This window comes from Giraffa tippelskirchi, chromosome 4, assembly GCF_054371585.1.
Source record: "Giraffa tippelskirchi isolate mGirTip1 chromosome 4, T2T-mGirTip1v1.2.pri, whole genome shotgun sequence".
Lineage (NCBI taxonomy): Eukaryota > Metazoa > Chordata > Mammalia > Artiodactyla > Giraffidae > Giraffa > Giraffa tippelskirchi.
In genome coordinates, this window is record NC_137278.1 from 26,746,730 (window position 1) to 26,765,426 (window position 18,697).

The 18,697-nt window shown below is 43.5% G+C and overlaps 1 protein-coding gene across 1 annotated transcript; it reads right to left on the reverse strand.

The window, feature by feature from the left end:
• Positions 1-733: 733 nt before the first annotated feature.
• On the reverse strand, positions 734-18,350 carry MATN3 (matrilin 3). The gene is made up of 8 exons (XM_081596128.1): positions 18,075-18,350; positions 13,302-13,868; positions 10,412-10,537; positions 9,522-9,647; positions 7,832-7,957; positions 4,062-4,187; positions 3,354-3,464; positions 734-789 (listed from the first exon to the last, which is right to left on the reverse strand). The coding sequence occupies exons 1-8, from the start codon at positions 18,286-18,288 to the stop codon at positions 734-736; spliced, it is 1,452 nt and encodes a 483-aa protein (XP_081452254.1). The 5' UTR covers positions 18,289-18,350.
• Positions 18,351-18,697: the final 347 nt, after the last annotated feature.

Consider the following 18,697-nt stretch of genomic DNA (forward strand, 5'->3'; position numbering starts at 1 on the left):
GGTTATGTTGCTATAGGCATATTTATAAATATATAATTTTATTGATTGGATTCTAAAGTAAAACAAGTAAATTTAGAATTTTTTGTTCTTGGTAAATAGTTTAACACTTAACTCACAACTAAAGTCTGTAGTTGTGTGTCTCTTTCTAACATCAGAGTGAATTTAAAATGGTATGTAACAGCTCACTTAATCTGTGTTAACTATATTTAGATATATGTATTACAATCCCCTGATCACAGCTTCAACAATACACTGGCAAAAATGAGAAAAAACAAAAAGTGTTAGTGATATAGGTCCAAATTATATTCATCTCAATTTAACTATATGAACTTTTATGTGTAAATACCCTCTACAAGTTACACTCTAAAGTGACAAGACTGGTTTATACTATATCAAGAAAAAAAAAATAGATCAAAAGTTTGCATTTTAAGTATGGTTATCTTACTAATACAAACATTTAAAAATTAAATAGCTCAATTAGTAAAGAAGTAAAAAAATTATGAAACCTTGCCTTCTATTTTCTACCAACTATTTCACAGTCGTAGCTTAGAGACACTAAAATTTGCACTTAATCAGGGACATTTATTTCCTTAGAAAAATGATACTGGTTCACCAGAAGATCTAGTAGCATTCAAGCATCTGTAATGGCAGATTACTAGCAGGAACATTCGAGTATGCCGAAGTATTTACTACACCAAATGCTCATTATTTCCAGGTAAAACATTTGAGAAGTTTAACGATGTACTTGTCCATATTCATTTGCTTGCAACTTCTCCAAAATGTCATCGAGTGACTAGTCGTTAAGGCCAAAACCATATATTTTTAGACATTAGGAAAGGTAAACACACTTTCAGACACTTCAATACAAGGTAAAAGAAAAATGTAAGTTCTCATTGGAACAAAAAGAGTGAAATTTTCTCACCAAAAATCTAATCTGTCTAAAACTTAGATATTCTGTTCTTTAGAGAGCAGAATATAAAGTGGTGGTCTTCAAGCATTTTTGTTCATATGGCCCCTAAAATAATTTTGACAAGTAATACCTTGTGCATATTTAAATTATATGAAAGTTTTCATAACTTTTATGTAACAAAGTATGCGATTTTGCTGTATTATAAATATTGATGCTTTAAAATTTAAACCAGTCTTTTAAATGTATCCTATGTAATATTAATAACATACTGAACTATTACTACTATTGTTCTTCTAAAATAAAATATCTCCTTAAATCTGTATTTCCTTTCTGCTGCTTCCACAGAATTTTATTCTACTTGAATCTTGAAAATCTGTTTTTGATCACTCTATTACACTTTCTGACGTAAACTTTATACAGACAACAAGCACATACACGTTTACATCTAGATTACCTTTAAATTAATTTTCTTTGACCATAGGCTCTAATTTTTTTTAATCACCTTGGTTGAGTTATCATTACAACTATGATGGGCACACAGTTGATCCAAACAACAAGTAAATTACAAATTTTGAGATAAAATCATTTAAAAATAAAAGGTAAATTTTAATTAGAAAGGTATTTCTTAATGGAATGAATGGGGAGAGATGTGCTTATGAAACCTTAATTTAAAAAACTGTTGAGGGACTTCCCTGCTGGTACAGTGGTTGAGAATCCACCACCAATGCAGGGGACATGGGTTTTGATCCCCAGTCTGGGAAGATTCCACATACTACAGAGCATCTAAGCCTGCCCACCGTAACTACTGAGCCCGCACTCTAGATCCTCCCAGCCACAACTACTGAAGCCTGTGCACCCTAAAGCCCAGGCTCCCCAACAAGAGATGACACCGCAATGAGATGCCCGTGCGCGACAAAGAAGAACAGCCCCCTCTCAATGCAACTAGAGAGAGCCTGTGCACAGCAACAAAGACCCAGCATGGCCAAAAATAAATAACTTTTTAAAAAAAAAACTTGAATTGTCCTTTTATTTGGCTTTCTGGAGATTTTACCTTTCCAAGAAATTCACCTTATTAAAATTCAAGGTAAGCAAGAGATATCCCTTTCTTGTGTAAAGTTAGGAGATTGGTGGCACTGAAGTGAGAGATGGGAAAAGAGACTGCCAGCTGACCCCAAGTTGCACTGTAAGCAGATCAATTTAAGGAAGTGAAGGATTTGGAAACAGATTCCTTTAAAATGTTCTGTGTCCCCTCATATCCCTTGAATGTCTCTGCAAGCTCCGAGGTAGCCCTACTGAAACAGAGCTGAACCCTATGGTCCTTGCCCCCTTACCATGTTCTCTGCCTGCCTTTTGTCTGTGGAAAACTTTAGTCAAAGAATAAGCTTAATCAGAGAAGTGAGAAATTTGGAAACGAAGACAGTCAAAGACTAAATAATACAGTCATTAAGCATAGTCAGGGACCTTCAGTTCTTTCTCAAGGGCTATAGATAATACCCTTGAGCCATATCCTGTGAACTGACTCATCGATACTAAAACACTAGGTGGAAGAAGTTAACTACCTGATGACCAGACTGTAGGCAAGACAGAAGCTGCCACAATTCAGAGAACTGGCCGCAAAGAAAAGAGAACAGATGGACCTCGGAAGAGAAGATTAAGTGTACCTAAATCAACCAAGATGATGCTGGTCAAACCACTGAGGACTGATCTGAAGATGACTGTTAGAGATGACTGTTCTGTTTCTGCATGTAGTCCTCCACCCCCCGTCTATAAAAACTCTCACCCCCTGACCACCCCCAGTTGCCTGCATCTGAAATAAAGCAGACTTTCCACCAACCTGGCCTGTTTACTGACTTTTGAGCAGCAAGCACACACTCTTTCGGTAAGTATCACAGTTTTAATACTCCTCGAAGATCCCTGGGAACAGTGTTGTTAACTTCAGCTGGACTAAGAAAAAGTACTCTTCCTGAATTACTCCTTTGGCTAAAGAACTGCTTTTGAAAGTTTCTGAGGTGGTACCATGTTACATTTTGAAACCTGCTCTTTGACAACCTGGCTAAACAAAATGCACAACTGTGTATCATCTGAGTTATCACACTCCATTCATCAGCTGACTTGTCTTGTACATGTACAGATTCTGAGTAAGAAAGTCCTATTAAGGAATCAGGATGATAGCCCTGGTTAAATAGAGCTCAATTAGGAGCTTATACTGCTGTGGAAAAGCACTAGAAAGATGACTACACCGCTTTCACCTGCAAATAAAAATGGGTATAACAGTCTCCTAAAATATTTAAAAAGAACTCTTAAAAAATTAAGGCTGTGTATTTCTACTGTTCATCTTAAAACTTAATGAATAAGGCCCTTATCCTGTGAAATGTCCTCAAATGTCCATTGTAAGACCTAGGTTGGCTTCAAGCAGAAGCAGAAATCCTTCCAAAAAGGATATGTTTTGAGTTCAGTCTCTGCAGATATGAGCTGACCTTATCCTGGAATGCCAGCGTGGCTTCACATGCACAAGCATCTTCTGTGGAGATGAGTCTTCGCACTTCTTCAATGGCTGGAGGCAGTGACAGTACACAGAACGTTACAGCGAGTCAGAAATCATAGGAAATCGGGAAACCAACGATTCAATACTTTCATTTTTAAGACTTAAGCTACGTGCATTTTCTAGGAGATAAGAGGATGTAAGAGCATACACAAAGAGGAGGAAATACTGTGGGATGTGTCAAAGAAGAAACAGATGTTGAGGAAAGGTTTACAATTGTCAAAGCTAGGTGATGGTTATATAAGCGTTCTACTGTTCTCAATGCTTTTGTGATGATCAGAAATTCTCCATGATACAAAGTTAAAATGTTTTAACACGATGTAGGGAGAAGCCAAGAATGCAGAGATAAAGACCATCTCCTTGCGATAGTGTGTCTTCATTAGGAAATGAAAATGTTCAGTAAGGAGAACAGGGTGGAGATTCCTTTAAAAACCAATGGCGGGAAGGATGCCTGGTGGAAAAGTAGAAACATTCCATCCTGAAGACATCTGGAAACCACTGGAGGATTCCGACCAAGAGGCAAGACTCAAAACTGTACTTCAGACTTGGAGACAGGAAAGCTCACTCCTGTCCAAGTGCACGGATGCGGCTTAAAGGGACCATCTTTACCTGAACATGTCTTCTTGTCTTCATTCAAGGTGTAGCCAGTGTCACAGTCGCAGTGGTAAGAGGCATTGCCATCATACACACAGATGTGCTGGCAACCGTGAGAGCCCAGGGCACACTGGTTAAGAACTGGCCAGGATTGGGGCAAGAGAGAGAATATTCACAAATTACAATCGGAAACGACACAGACTTCTGGGAGAAAGAAGCTTTGGTTTGGTCCCAACGTAGGGACATAAGAATCCTTCAGTCATCAGAGTCTCCCATGTTTCAGAAGGAGGGAGCCTCTTCCTGATCCCTCCCCCACAGCCCATTCCTTGCTATTTCTTGCAAATATTTTGGGTTCTGCCTCTCTTTTTTTCGCTGTCCACAGTCCTGGAGGGCTGCACTGCATCTTAATTCTATTCCAGAACTTACCTCTGGCCTTTCCACAACACCTCCAAGCTCTCCAGCTATATATGGCTCATCTTCACCATTACCAAAAATAAATTATTAGGGACCTACTCACACATGGAGTTAACTTTGATGCTGCACAAAAAAGACTGTATTGACCGAGGGCCTGTCTTTGATGCTTAAAGTGGTACAGAAAATAATGGCCTATGAGCTCATGCACACAGAGAGAGAAAAATAATAATGATGATGATGGTGCTGATGATGTGTATGGTTGGATAAGAATGTATTTTTTATCTGTCACAAATACATTACAAGGAGCAAAGACTTCCTGGGGGACACAGGTCCTTCTCAGCCATTACAGGAGTCAAACTATTTGTTTCCCTCTAAATGTCCTCTTCGGAGAAGGCAATGGCACCCCACTCCAGTACTCTTGCTTGGAAAATCCCATGGACAGAGGAGCCTGGTAGGCTACGGTCCATGGGGTCGCTAAGAGTCGGACACGACTGAGTGACTTCACTTTCACTTTTCCCTTTCATGAACTGGAGAAGGAAATGGCAACCCACTCCAGTATTCTTGCCTAGAGAATCCCAGGGATGGCGGAGCCTGGTGGGCTGCCATCTATGGGGTCGCACAGAGTCGGACACGACTGAAGCGACTTAGCAGTAGCAGTAGAAAATGTCCTCTTAAGTGTCATTCCATGCTTCCAAACTTTCCATGGCTCACTATTGTTGTTCAGTCACTCAGCTGTGTCCGACTCTTTGCAACTCCATGGACTGCAGCATGCCAGGCTTTCCTGTTCTTCACCATCTCCCAAAGCTTGCTCAAACTCACGTCCATTGAATCAGTGATGCCATCCAACCATCTCATCCTCTGTCGTCCCCTTCTCCTCCAGCCTTGAGTCTTTCCCAGCATCAGGGTCTTTTCCAATGAGTCAGTTCTTTGCATCAGGTGGCCAAAGTATTGGAGCTTCAGCCTCGGCATCAATCCTTCCAATGTATATTCGGGGTTGATTTTCTTCAAGTCTGCTTATTTTATCACTGTTTCTATTGTTTCCCCACCTATTTACCATGAAGTGATGGGTCCAGATGCCATGATCTAAGATTTTTTGAATGTCAAATTTTAAGCCAGCTTTTTCACTCTCCTCTTTCACCTTCATCTGTAGCTCACTACTGCCTATAAAAGAGCTTTCCATGGCACACAAGGCCCTAGATAATCTAACCACAACGTCTTTCCAACCTTCACACTGATATTCCCTTCACTACTACAGTTCAGATGTTTCCAGCAAAATGCCAACTAGCAGAGCGTTTCTTTTTCCCCTCAGCCCAGCTTAGCAGCGACTCCAGAGATAACAAGGGGACATGCCTCCAGCCCCCGGCCCCTGATCTGGGGCCCCACGGTTAATTTACTAGCTTTCCCACTGCCCAGCGAGGGGAAGGCAGGCCAGTAGAGGGGATCTGCCCCACGTTGTGTACCCCAGTTTTAGCATGGCATCCATTATTGCTGTAAGATCTATAAATACTGATTTCCCACCATCGCATCTTTCTTTTTCTATCTCCTTTTGCTGTCATGTGCTTTGCACCGTGAGACAGTGTAGCTCAGTGTTTGAGAACATACGAACCACCAGATCAAGTGCCGGGGTTCAAATCCCGGCTCTGCTACTCACTAGCCAAGTGACCACCGGCAAGTTACTCAGTGGCTATGAGTCAATTTGCTGTGAGCAGTATACGTGTGACTGTTGCTAAAACACCTGGAACAGCGCGTGGCACCCAGCAGACACGGAAGAATGCAGGTGAACTGTTACCTGGAAGTGCTGCCTTAACTGAAGTCTGTCTGAACTGAAAATCTCCTTTGATTTCTTCTTTTTAATAAAGTGGTTGATTTTATTCCATAATGTCTGTTAGTTTACATGTAAATGCACTTTGTTTCCTTTCCGCAGGTCTTCAGTTTAAAGGACCCACTTAGAGTATCAACAGGGATACCAATGGTTTGAGAAGAGCAGCCTTGAATCCTCTCCACCGGGGGGAGGGGGGACTTAGTCCCACCCACCTCAACAAATTGACACAAGCCCCTCCCCTTGCCCATGCCCCCTCCACTCCTCCACTCCCAGCCCTCTGGCCACCCCCAGCCTCTCCCTAGTTATGGACTCTCGCTACCAGTCGCTGCTTTCTTAAGGTACTGGGTTCAGGAGTAATCAAAACAGTAGCGTTTGCATATATACACCACCATGTGTAAAACAGATAGCTAGTGGGGAGCTGCTATATAACACAGGGAGCCCAGATCAGTGCTCTGTGATGACTTAAAGGAGTGGGATGGAGGTGAGTGGGAGGGAGGCTCAAGAGGGAGGTGATATATGTATCCTTATGGCTGATTCACGTTGTTGTACAGCAGAAACTAACACAACATTGTAAAGCAATTGTCCTCTAATGTTTAAAAAAAAAAAAAATGACAGTTTTTCAGTTTGCACCCAGCCTGTCATAACTCAGAGGCAGAAGTTGATGCTTCCTTACATGCCCACAAGGCTAAGCACAGTCCTGGGAACAAAATAGGGGCTCAGTACTGTTTTATTGATCTCACTTTTTTTAAGGGCGAATTGGTGATGTGCCACTTCCTCTAATCTCTCTTGAAAAGGTCACATATTACACCTCCTCAAGGAAGAGGAGAGTATACACAAAATCTAAAAAAAAAAAAAAAAAAAATACTGAATATGCCAAAAATAAACACCACCTTGAGAGCTAGGAATTTCTCAGAGGACTGCTTTTACATTATAAATGCCACTCTGTTCTGCCAGTGAGTTTAAATCAAATTAATGAGGATTAGCAGTTCTGGCACGAGCTCCCTCGCCAAGTCATAAGCCTCAGATTCACCCAAGATTGATCATCTAGAAATTGTCAGGGAAGGACTTGCTTCAAACTTACTGGAAGACCTGTGTGGGTCTAATTCAGTCATTTACAAAGTCTCCTTTACTAAAAATGATCCAGCTTTAAGTCAAACACTACAGAAAAGTTCCAGGCCTAGTTTTAATTGGAAAAAGATCAATTCAGCCTATCACACCAAATAGTTACTGTCCCACTGACTTCCTCCAAAGTTTCCTATTTGCTTTTCAGAGATATAAAATTTTCCTGGACTGTACATCCAATTAGCTTTTCTTATATCCCCCACTCCCTGCCCATTACCCAGTAATTTTCTGAAGTGAGCTATGTTTGCAAAACCTAGTGAGCTCATTGCCCCCCTAACAGTGTGTGCCTTAGTCTGTAAACATGGTAGAAGGTCTGAAGTCCAACTGCTTACCTTACCTTTAAGAATCTCTCTCATGGTGAACTGAAAGTTGGTTTCACTGCAGTAGAAAGGGCCCTGTATGAAAGAATTTACTGAGCGGACCTTACCTGAACACGTTTTTTTATCTTCATTCAGAGTGTAGCCCTTGTAGCACTCACAGTGGTGGGACCCAGCTCTGTCATTCACACAAATGTGCTGACAGCCATGCGTGCCCAAAGCACACTGATCTTGAGCTGCCAAGCAAAGTCCAGAAGAAAGGAAATTAAATGTGGAGAGGTCTTTTATTACCCATATGTAGAAATCCTATTTGCAGCTAGCAATGTAAAAAAGGAGAACTTACTAGAAACCACTCAAAGCCATCAGTAATATGTGCTCTTACTAGAAATTAATTGAGTAAAACAAACTCCTTTACACACAATACTTAGTCTTCTATTTTCCCCTACTCCTTTTCATAATCTATGCTGAGTTTATATTGTTGGGTTTTTTTTTTTTTTTTGGTTTGTTTGTTTGGCCTCACCATGTGGCATATGGGATCTTAGTTTCCTGACCAAGGATTGAACCCACAGCCACTGCATTGGAAGCATGGGGTCTTAACCACTGGACTGCCAGGGAAGTCCCCTATACTGAGCTTTTATAATCTAAGTATCTCATAAGTACTTTCTAAAGCGTTCCTTTTAGATTTGCTGTATTTACGCTGAATCAGAGGGATTCCAACCGTTGTGGAACTAATTATACTAGATTCAGAAAGACACAGAATCCGCGTCTGAAGAAACTGTAGCTCAGTCCTCTCCTGTAATAAATGAGGAAACCGAGTCCAAAGGAGATCAACTGACTCAGAACAGCATCAGAACTCAAGACCCAAACTGCACTTTTGTGCACTTCTCTCTCTACTGACATATTTTTAAACTATTGTTTATCTTTTTGAACTTTTCATTTTGAAAAGTCCTACACTTCATCCCATTTCCCCAAATGTAAACATCCTATATAAGCACAATGTAACGACCAAAACCAGGAAACTAACCATTGATACAATGCCCTTAACTAACCAAAGACCTTATTCAAAGTCTGCCAGTGTTTCTACCACAAATGCCCTTTTTGTGGCCCAGGATCCAATCCAGGCTCACACATTGCTTTAAGCTATCATATCTCCTTAGTTGCCTCCAATCTGGGACATTTCCTCAGTCTTTCTTTGCCTTTCATGACTGTGACACTTTTGAAAATTACTGAAAAATTAGTTCATGGAATGTCTCTCATTTTGGAATGTCTCTCAGTTTGGGTTTGTCTGAGGTTTCCTCATGATCTTAAATTTTTAGCAAGAAAACTACAGAAGTACTGTTGTGCCCCGAGAACATGATTATGGAAGAAGTATGACATCACTGTGTGTCATGTGATGACAGGAGAAGCATGACATCACTGTGTCACTGCCGGTGACATCAACTCTGATGACTTAGTGGAAGTGGTGTCTGCCAGGTCTCTCCACTGTGGAGTTACTGCTTTTCTTTTTTTAAATAACAAGTATCTGGTGGGCTGTTATTTGATTTTAACTAAATTGTCTTCAGCATCTGGAGAGGACAATTAGGGCTGGGGACAGAGAAGGAAATGAACAACACACTCACACAGGTAGGTCACGAGACTACATACTGCCATTTTCAACTTTCCTCATAAGAAATGGGAAAAGCCAAAGATGGCAACAGACAAAAAGATATCAAGTTCCCTGTTGAGATGACTGCCCCCCAACACTGGCTTGGGGAGGTAGGTAGACAGAGAGGCAATAGTAAAGCCCCTGCCCCCACTTACCTGAACACGTTTTCCTGTCTTCATTTAAGGTGTAACCTTCGTAGCACTCACAATGATAAGAGCCAGTTCTGTCGTTCACACAGATGTGTTCACAGCCATGAGTGTTAAGAGCACACTTATCAATAGCTATCAAAAGACGACCAGGACAAACGTCAACACATGGAAAACATGGTAAGCAAATAACTATGGGCCATACCACACACATCCACGCACACACACACACATATACACACACACACAATGCTAATGAAATGGGTCAGTCTGACACAAGAGGATGCCTACTGGATGGGAGGGTTGGAACTCGCTTCCTGATCTTGGTTCTTTCACTAACAGACCTATGACAAGGGTAAGTCTTCTCCCTTCTTGGGGCAGCGGGGACGGATCTCAATTTCATTTTCTATAAAATGATCAGGTTGAGTTAAATTATCTCGTTTTCTCCCTCTCAACAACTATTTTCTAGGATCTAACAAAATGGACCTAATTTGTTCTCTTCATTGACAGTATATGAATATTCATACAGCAGACAAGTGAGAACCTCCCTAAGTTTTCTTCCATTTCTAGATTCCATGAGCACCTAGGGTTACAGAAAGGTAAAAGTGGCTTGTATTTAATTAAATAAAATCCAGGAAAAATTCCAAAACCTCAAAAGACCAAGAGTTTTGTCCTTCTCCCTACTAACCTTTCTCTCTAAAACAAGCCATAACTACTGTAATAGGCTGTTTTAGGTACTACCTCACTTTCCTCCTGATGTTCCTTTTCAAGGAAAGTTGTTGATAACAGTAAATCTGCCACAAGGCAGTTAGGAGAAAAGCATAAGGCCAGTCCAAAGTCTTGAGGAGTGAGTCCCCAAATATGTTCCTGTCAGCCATTGTCCCTTAAGCAGGTCTCACCTGAACACGTCTTCTTATCAGCATTCAAGAAATATCCTTGGCTGCATTCACAGTGGTGCCTGCCTTCCCCGTCACTGATACACACGTGCTGGCACTGATGTGTGCCCAGTGCACACAGGTCTAGAGCTGTGCAAAGGAAATTTACAACAGTCAGTGTCAATACATAAGAAGCATTTCAGATTCTTCCTCTCTTGTCAAAAAAAAAAATCACTCTGCACATTCCTCTCCAATTCTATCTTTAGTTCACTCTAAAAATTTACGATTTGTTTTCTGCCCCTGGATTATTTCTGCCCCACTCTTAGTAATGTTTAAATTAGTAACTAGGAATGTTACTAATTTAAAATTATAGATCTTGTGGTTGAGTTTCTCAAAGGAGAAAGGGATTTTTGAATTTGGAGCTGAAACCAAACAGTTACATGAATCAGGCAATTCAGTGTTTTATCCAATGTATCCACCTGGACAGAGAAAAAGACTTTTGCTCTCCAACAGCAAGAAGAAAACAATATTGTACTTCCTGAAGTTCTACAAGCTAGTTGTTCCACTGCAACCAGAAGCCAGTTTCCAGGGGTTTTATAGTGTGAGTCTAAACAGAATTCATCCCCAGGAATTGCACCCACTCACTCTTTGGGCAGCAATACACGTTTGAACATGCAAATGGTGGAGGGCAATGCAGGTAACTGCCTTTTAAATATATGGTACGGGTTCCTGAGCCCAAATGTATCTGCACGTGACTCTCATATCTTCAAGGAGTCTAAACTCATATGTTGTATGAAAAGTGAAAAAGAAAGTGACAGTGTTAGTCACTCAGTTGTGTCTGACTCTTTGCGACCCCATGGACTATAGCCCTCCAGGTTTCTCTGTCCATGGGATTCTCCAGGCAAGAATATTGGAGTTGGTGGCCATTCTCCTCTCTAGGGGATCTTCCCAACCCAGGGATCAAACCCAGGTTTCCTGCATTGCAGGCAGATTCTTTACCATCTGTGCCACCAGGGAAGCCCCATCTGCTATACACGAATCGGTAAAAGAAAAAGAAGAACACAACACATTAGCTAAATGGCATCCTCATCTTTTTGCTCCTGGAGCCATTTTTATGTCAGACTTTTTTCCCAAGCGACATGTTTTGATAAAAGAATCATGAATTTGGTCATTTCTGAGAAACCAAGGAGGCATGTTGGAGGAGGCTGGCACCCCTGTGGCAGTTCACCCAGCCCCCACAGTTCTGGCAACAGGACAAGGCTAATATTTTTCCAAGAAGGGCCTTTTCATGGAATAATCTTTCCAGTCGGTTGACTACAACAGCTGCCCCTCAGTCTTTTTTCCAAAGACAGGACATTTTCCCCCCAGAACAAGCAGGTCTCTTGTACCAGGATGAAAAGGTGGCCACTCACCACTTGTTACTTTATGTCCTTCAAGCCCAACCCCAGGTGCTAGCTTTGAGGCCCAACCTTGCCACAGAACAGCATCTTCATGGAAAAGTTCTCACCCACAAATACAGGGGGGGTTTCCTGGGAGAAAGAAAGCTATTTTCTTTTGGGAACCGATGACTGCCGAGTTGATGCCACCAAAGCCAAGGACAGCTTGAGAAGACCCAGTGTCCTAAGGCAGGAAACACAAGAGGCCCCCTGCCAGCTCTGGCTGAGATGAGATCGGAATTTGCTCCAGACCCAGACTTCATCTCCCATTTCCTGACAAACTGTTGATTACTGAGTTTCACTTTCATTTATGTATAAAGTCTCCTTGAAATTGACAACTGTAATTATTGATTCACTTGCTTGTCTCAGCTCCAGCCCTAGACTTTTGCTTGATGGTAGGCAGGGATTACCTTTATCTTTGTATCATCAGTGATCGATAAACACATATTGAGAAAACAAATGCAGAATAAATTATACAGCAAAAGTTATCTACACTTCAAAATTCACCTGAACTAGAAATTTGTCCACACCTGCTTGGATAATTCTACAGAGTTTTGAAAGATTATCTCCAAATGATTTTAAAAAATGAATATAGATAGAAAGAAACAAAGGAAGATGAAATTTAAAAAAATAATAATAAATAAATTTAAAAGTAAAAATTAAAACGTTTGAGTCCCACAAATTCATAATTCTTATCAGTGACTAAAGATAAACCTGAGCCTTGAATGGATTCATATTCATGGGTTTGGCTGATTCATGCTAAAAATTCTAATTAAATCAGCAGGAAGAAAGAAGAGGGAGGACAGTAGCAGAATAATTAAAAACTTAAAACATTAAAACAAAGAACCAAAAAATAGCCTACATCTTGCTATCTCAAAAGTGAGCTGAAATCCTAGTCTCCCTGGTTCTTAATCCTGTCCCTCCAAAGGAATAATCAGAGAATGAGCTGAATCTGAAAACTAGAGTATTTGCTAAGTATACACTCTGATGGACAGTTATGCTGGACAAGAAGCCAGCCAATCCTTCCAGGGACAGATGCAGTCCCTGTCTTCTGAGAAAAAAACAAGCAGAGTTCTGTTAAATCTAGAGATGGTAAAACTAAAGAAAATATCTGGAAAAAATGCGGTGGGCAGAGGGGAGAAGAGAGGTGTCTGGTTTTTTGTTTGTATTTTTTTCTGACCCCATCAGGGAACAGCAGGATCATTTACCCTGGATGTTTCCAGAACTTCACATTTCTAATGCAAACAGGAAGATTTTATGAGCAAACCAACTTATATATAAGGCAGCTCTATATTCCTAAGCCAACAAAGTATGCTTAAGTTTAGAAAAAAAAAAATCACATACCAAAAAAACGTTGCTTATATTTAAGTTTTCCATAAAATTTCCACCAAAAAAAAAAAAAAAAGAATAAATCTCTTTTTCTTCGAACACATGCTGTCTAACTATAACATCTTTTCTAACTAGAAGCAAAGACTTACCACAAAAGGTCTCCTGGAATCTAGAGGAAAGTTTCTCAATGACCCCATAGGTCTCCACGTAGAAAACGTGCTCGTCCAGGGGTTCGCTGGCCATCATCTTGAGGGACTCCATGTCTGCCCGGTCCACGCCCACGGCGTACAGCTCAATACCAGACGCCCGGGCCCGCGCGGCCACCTCATTCACCTGGTCCTGGGGCCGCCCGTCGGTCACGATGATGGCCACCTTGGGGATGTTGGAAGTAGGCCCTCGAGCTCCTGCCTCCACTGTGAAGGCTTCGTCCATCGCCGTCTGGATGGCCAGGCCTGACATGGTGCCCGTAGACAAGGGCGTGATCCGCGCCACCGCTCGTTTCAGGGACTGCTTATCCGAGTGGGTCTGGAGATGGAACTCGATCTTCACGGTGCTGGCGTAGTTCACCACTGCCACCCGCGTGTCTGCCGGCCCGATGTCCAGAGTGTCGATTATTTTCGAGACAAAGGTTTTCACTTTGGTGAACTCCAGGGGCCGTACACTACGAGAACTATCGATGATAAACACCAAGTCTAAGGGCCTGCTCTTGCAAACACCTGCAAAGAAGGGCATGGGCAACAGTACATGGCTAATCGGTGAGCGGACCACAGTCAGAAGGGGAATGCTGTGACCAGCATCCTTGGGCCCAGATACCCCACTCTCTGCTGTCTTCCTCAAGACCACCCTCCCTTTGGACACTGAAAGCACTGAGGCCTTTCAGGATTCCCCAGTGAGAATTCACATAGAGGTCTGACATTTCCTCAAAGAGCTCCCCTATTTGAATGTCCTGAACTTTTCACTTGGAAAGTTTTCATCCTTCTGCTTAAAGTTTTTTTCAAAGGTTCCTCTTGATGCCCAGGAATGAATGGACTCCAGGCCTCTCTTGGGCACCTTGGCCATCCCTGAACCCTGTCTGAACTGAACTCAGGGCAGCCTCAGTGCCCCCTCCACTGCCTGCTCAAGCCTCACAGCCCCTCAGACAATGGCAGAGTGTGAGGCGAGGCACGCCGGTGCTCTCCTGGTGACTTCCTTCTTTTTCTCCACTTTCAAGGTGGAGAAACCTGCTCCAGAGCAGCCCTAAATTCTCCCTCCATCTGGTCATTCACTCATGTTTAGTGAACTCTGAGGTCCAAACAGCCCTGAGTTTAAACCTCGAAAAGTGGAAAGAAGGGTGACCACTTCATCTGGTCCACGTTGAGGTCCATCTTCGTCAGCATGTCTTGTTTCAAGAAGCAGAGATTTTGACCTGGTATCTATCCTACAGCCCCCACCAAATTCTCTTAGTCACCTCTCTCGTTTTTTCATTCTCCAAATATTTTTTTTTATGGTAAAGCATCTGCCTGCAATGAGGGAGACCTGGGTTTGACCCCTGGGTTGGAAAGATCCCCTGGAGAAGCAAATGGCAACCCACTCCAGTACTCTTGCTTGGAAAATTCCATGGACTGAGGAGCCATGGGGTGCAAAGAATCGGACACGACTGAGCAATTTCACTTTCACCGTGTATTAAGCCAAGGGGCTACAAAAATAATAATAATAATAAGCCAGATTACCTGCCCTCAAGGAGCATGTATCGTTCCCACACAAAAGGACCTGGCACATTGTAGAGACACAATACAGTTTTGTTTTCAGCACATCTTTCTTATCCTTTCCCCCTCTAATCTCATTCTATACTCCTCCCTCTCCTAGTCACTCAAATCAAATCCAAGAGAGAAATCATTCCTCCTTCTTTCCCAAAACACACACACACACACACACACACACACACACACACACCCCACACACACACCCAAGCCCTGAATCAAAATGAGATCCTTTGGCATGAAATGTCACTCAGGGTTCTTTCCTTTCCTAATAGGAGGCTGCCTGGAAACTGATGAAACTCTAAGAGAGCAATTTACTCAGTGTGTAAGGGGGAAAGGTGTAGGTATTTATTTATTCAAAATTAAATTCCTAGCTAAGCAGTTGATGACAGAAAAAGCCCTGCCTGCAATAGGAATTATGCCTCTGTATAGTTCAAAAAAAAAAAAAAAAACTGGTAAGTATCCTCTTGCTTTTAGCCTGATTCCTAGAGGTATTAATTAAGACAATAAATAAATCCTACTTTCAATAACACTTTAGATATCACAGGATTTCAACCCAACAACCTTGTGAAGTTAGAGATGCAAGTTAGAGTTGCTTTTCTACCCTTGTACAGGTGAGGTACCTGAGACTCAGGGAGGTGTAGAGCTAGAAAGTGGTAGAATATAGATTGGACTCCAGGTTTCCAGACTCCCAGCCCATTGCATGATTGCCTCTCTGAGGCAACATTTTCTGCCACCAAAATTAACATTATCTCAAGTACCTAGTAAACATCTTACTTGGTGACTTTGAGCCATCAGGCTGAATATGTTATACATCATATATTTAGCTAAGTCAAAAGGAGTTAATCCTTTAAAAAAAAATAATAACTCCAGAATTTCATTTCATCCCTGATTACCATGCATTGAGAGCAAAGAAGAAAATCTTTCCAGGAGATGGATCTGGCTATATTTGCATAATTTGAATAAAAGGAAAACTACATATGATATGAACCCTGTATCTGACAGCGTTGTCTCTAACACCCCAATGGTGTCCTTACTCATGTTGAGGTTATGTTCTTGCAAGTAAACGTGCAGGATTCCTTTCCTTCTTCACTTGATTTTTCACAGGGAATCATCTATGGGAGGTTACAGGGGTGTAGCAGGCAGGATAAGATAATGCCCTCCCCTCACAGATGTCCATGACCTAATTCCCAGAACCTGTAAGTATGTTTATTTACAAGGTAAATAAGACTCTGCAAGCGTGATTAAGTTGAAGATTTGAGATGGGGCGGTTATCCTGGTGGATCCAATATAATTACAAAGGCTCCTAAAAGTGGAATAGGGAGGCAGAAGAGGAGATCTGGGAGATGACATGTGAGGACTCATCCTGCCTTTGGTGGCTTTGAAAATGGAGGGAAAATGTCATGAGCCAAGGAATGAGGGTCACCTCTATATGGTGAAAAGGCAAAGAAATGTATTCTCCTCTAAGATCTTTCCAAAAGGAAAGCAGCCCTGCTGATACCTTAAGGTCAGTTCAGAGAGACTAGTGTCAGACTTCTGATCTACAGAACTCTTAGACAGTAAATGTGTGCTGTTTTAAGCCACTATATTCATGGTAATTTATTACAGCAGGAATAGAAAATACAGGGGGCATGGCAGGACGTTCTGTGAGCATCTGCTTACTTCCTGATTCAGACCCCCTTTACATTCATAGTTTTTGAATCTCAGTCCCCTTTTCTAGATAACGCTCTTTGATTCTTAGAAATCAAGAAAATGAGAATCTGAATTTCCGAAAATGTTTCCTTACTCACAATAACTGTGAATTTCTGAGAACTCCTCTAGAAATAACAAAGCAAAGCCTAGCAATTTCTGGAGGCAAAAAGAGAATTTGAAAAAGAGTGGAATGTGGTGCTTATTAAAGAAGTATCATTTAATATTGGTTTTGATTTCAAGTAATAAAGGATCAGTGCTGCTCAGGGGAACACTGACCACTCCATGAGAGATCCTTCCTTCTCTTTCTAGTCCCTTCCCCAAGGAATGTGGATCAGGACCAGAGGTAAAATAACCTCTGGGAGAGACTTCTTCCCTATCCTCATTCTTGACCTGAAGCAACCCACTGGTAGGGCTGTATTTAACCATTGTGAACCCTGGCACTCCCTGTCTCGATGACAATGCTCTTGCCATAGCAAATCCAGCCCATTGGAGCTGATGCAGGAAAGAATCCTTTGTGTTTTTCCTCAACATTACTCAAAAGGTGCATTAGGGGTGGACAACACAAATCAACCAGGGGCATGAAGCATCATCACTGGCCAGATGAGACTGGACATCCAGAAAATGGTTTGATGCCACCTCTCTTTAAAGCCAGACTTTAACAACTCTGATGCTGGACTTTTTGGTAATAAAGATAAAAATCCATATTAAGAGCTTGGTAGCCTGAAGCAGTGGAAAGACCCACACTTGGGATATCCAAGCCCCGAGCTTTATTCCTAGCTCTGACCCTGATTTGCTGGATTCTCTCATCTTGACGAGGCTCAGCTCCCCTGTATGTGCTGTCAGGGGCTGTGTTGGATCACCTTCCAACTCTCCTCTCTAGGTTTCCTCCGCCCCAGGAACCAACTACTGACCCAAAAGTGAATTGCGATTGTTCGCCAAAGACCCAAAGTATCCTGGGTGTTTGAGCATGTAAGAGAGCACAGGTTGGGGTTGGGGCACAATCAGCCAGAGAACTGAAAGCAGAATTTCAGGGAAGATTTACTGATCTGAACAAGAAGTGGGGTCTGGGACAAAGAGCTGTGAGGCGCCCCCAGCTGTACCCACAGCTGCCCCATCCTCTCTGCCCAAGTCTCAGGGGGCAGTTGCTCGAGTCTGAGCTTCAGAAGGGAAGTCTAGCCCTGGCTATGAGGGACCTTGAGCATCTCCTTTCCCTTCTCTGGACCTCAGTTTCCCTATAGGATTTGTCCCGCAGGGGAGGGGATCTTTCTCCTGCACCACGTCTGGCTTGGGCTGGGGTGATGGGGTGAAAGGAATACTTGGTGGGTGACCAAGGCTCTTCCTTATTTGACTCCAGATTCGCCTGCCCACCCATCCAGCCGGCCGGGCCCTGGTCCAGGATCTCCCTCGCTCCAGGCGGGTGTCCTTCCCTGGGACCCTCTCCTGTCCCTCTCGGTCTGGGATCCCTCTCCCGTTCCCTCCCAGACCATGTACCTGCGCCGCGGGCCCCGCCGGGCTGGCCGGCCCCAGAGTAGGGCACGCTGGCGGGGGCAGCCGGAGCGGGGCGGCGTCCGGGGCTGCCCCCTGGGCCGCGGGTCCCCAACCTGCGTAAGCCCGGGCGGGCCATGGGGCTGGGGGCAGCGGGGGGCGGCGGCAGCAGCAGCAGCGGCCAGAACAGGAGAAGCAGTCCCGGGAGGTGGCGCGGCATGGTGGGCTCCGCGCTGCTGCCCGTGTCCGTCGGCGTGTCGTCGCTCGGTGGATGTGTCAGTGTCGGGCGGGTGCCCGGCGCCCGGGCGGCCAATTTAAAGGTCCCGCGTCCGTGGGCCCCGCCCCTGCAGCCTGGGGTCCCGCCCCTCGGCCGTAGGCCCCGCCCGCGAACCCGTCCAGAGCAGTTAGCCGCCTGGTCCAGGGCAGCGGACCGCCTGGTCCAGTGCATTCCCGCGGCGGACCTGGAATGTCTGGGGCCCGTCGGCCAGCGGCGCGGTGCCCGACCCCGGCCCGCCGCCGCTCCGGTCTCGTCTGGGTGGGCTCGGCCCGCTGCCTCCTGGCCGGGTTCTGCCCCTCTCGAAATTTCTGCCTGGCCGTACACCTGGGGCCTGGTCGACCCCCAACTCGCC

Bases quoted from the DNA above. Each gene is read 5' to 3' on its own strand.
- MATN3 (XM_081596128.1), bottom strand. From the start codon at position 18,288: ATGCCGCGCCACCTCCCGGGACTGCTTCTCCTGTTCTGGCCGCTGCTG. The intron at 7,958-9,521 runs GTAAGTGGGGGC...TTTGCTTGGCAG, and splicing joins AGACAGGAAAACGTGTTCAG to CTCAAGATCAGTGTGCTTTG. The intron at 790-3,353 runs ATATCCTTTTTG...ACGACTAGTCAC, and splicing joins GCAGAGACTGAACTCAAAAC to TCGATGACATTTTGGAGAAG.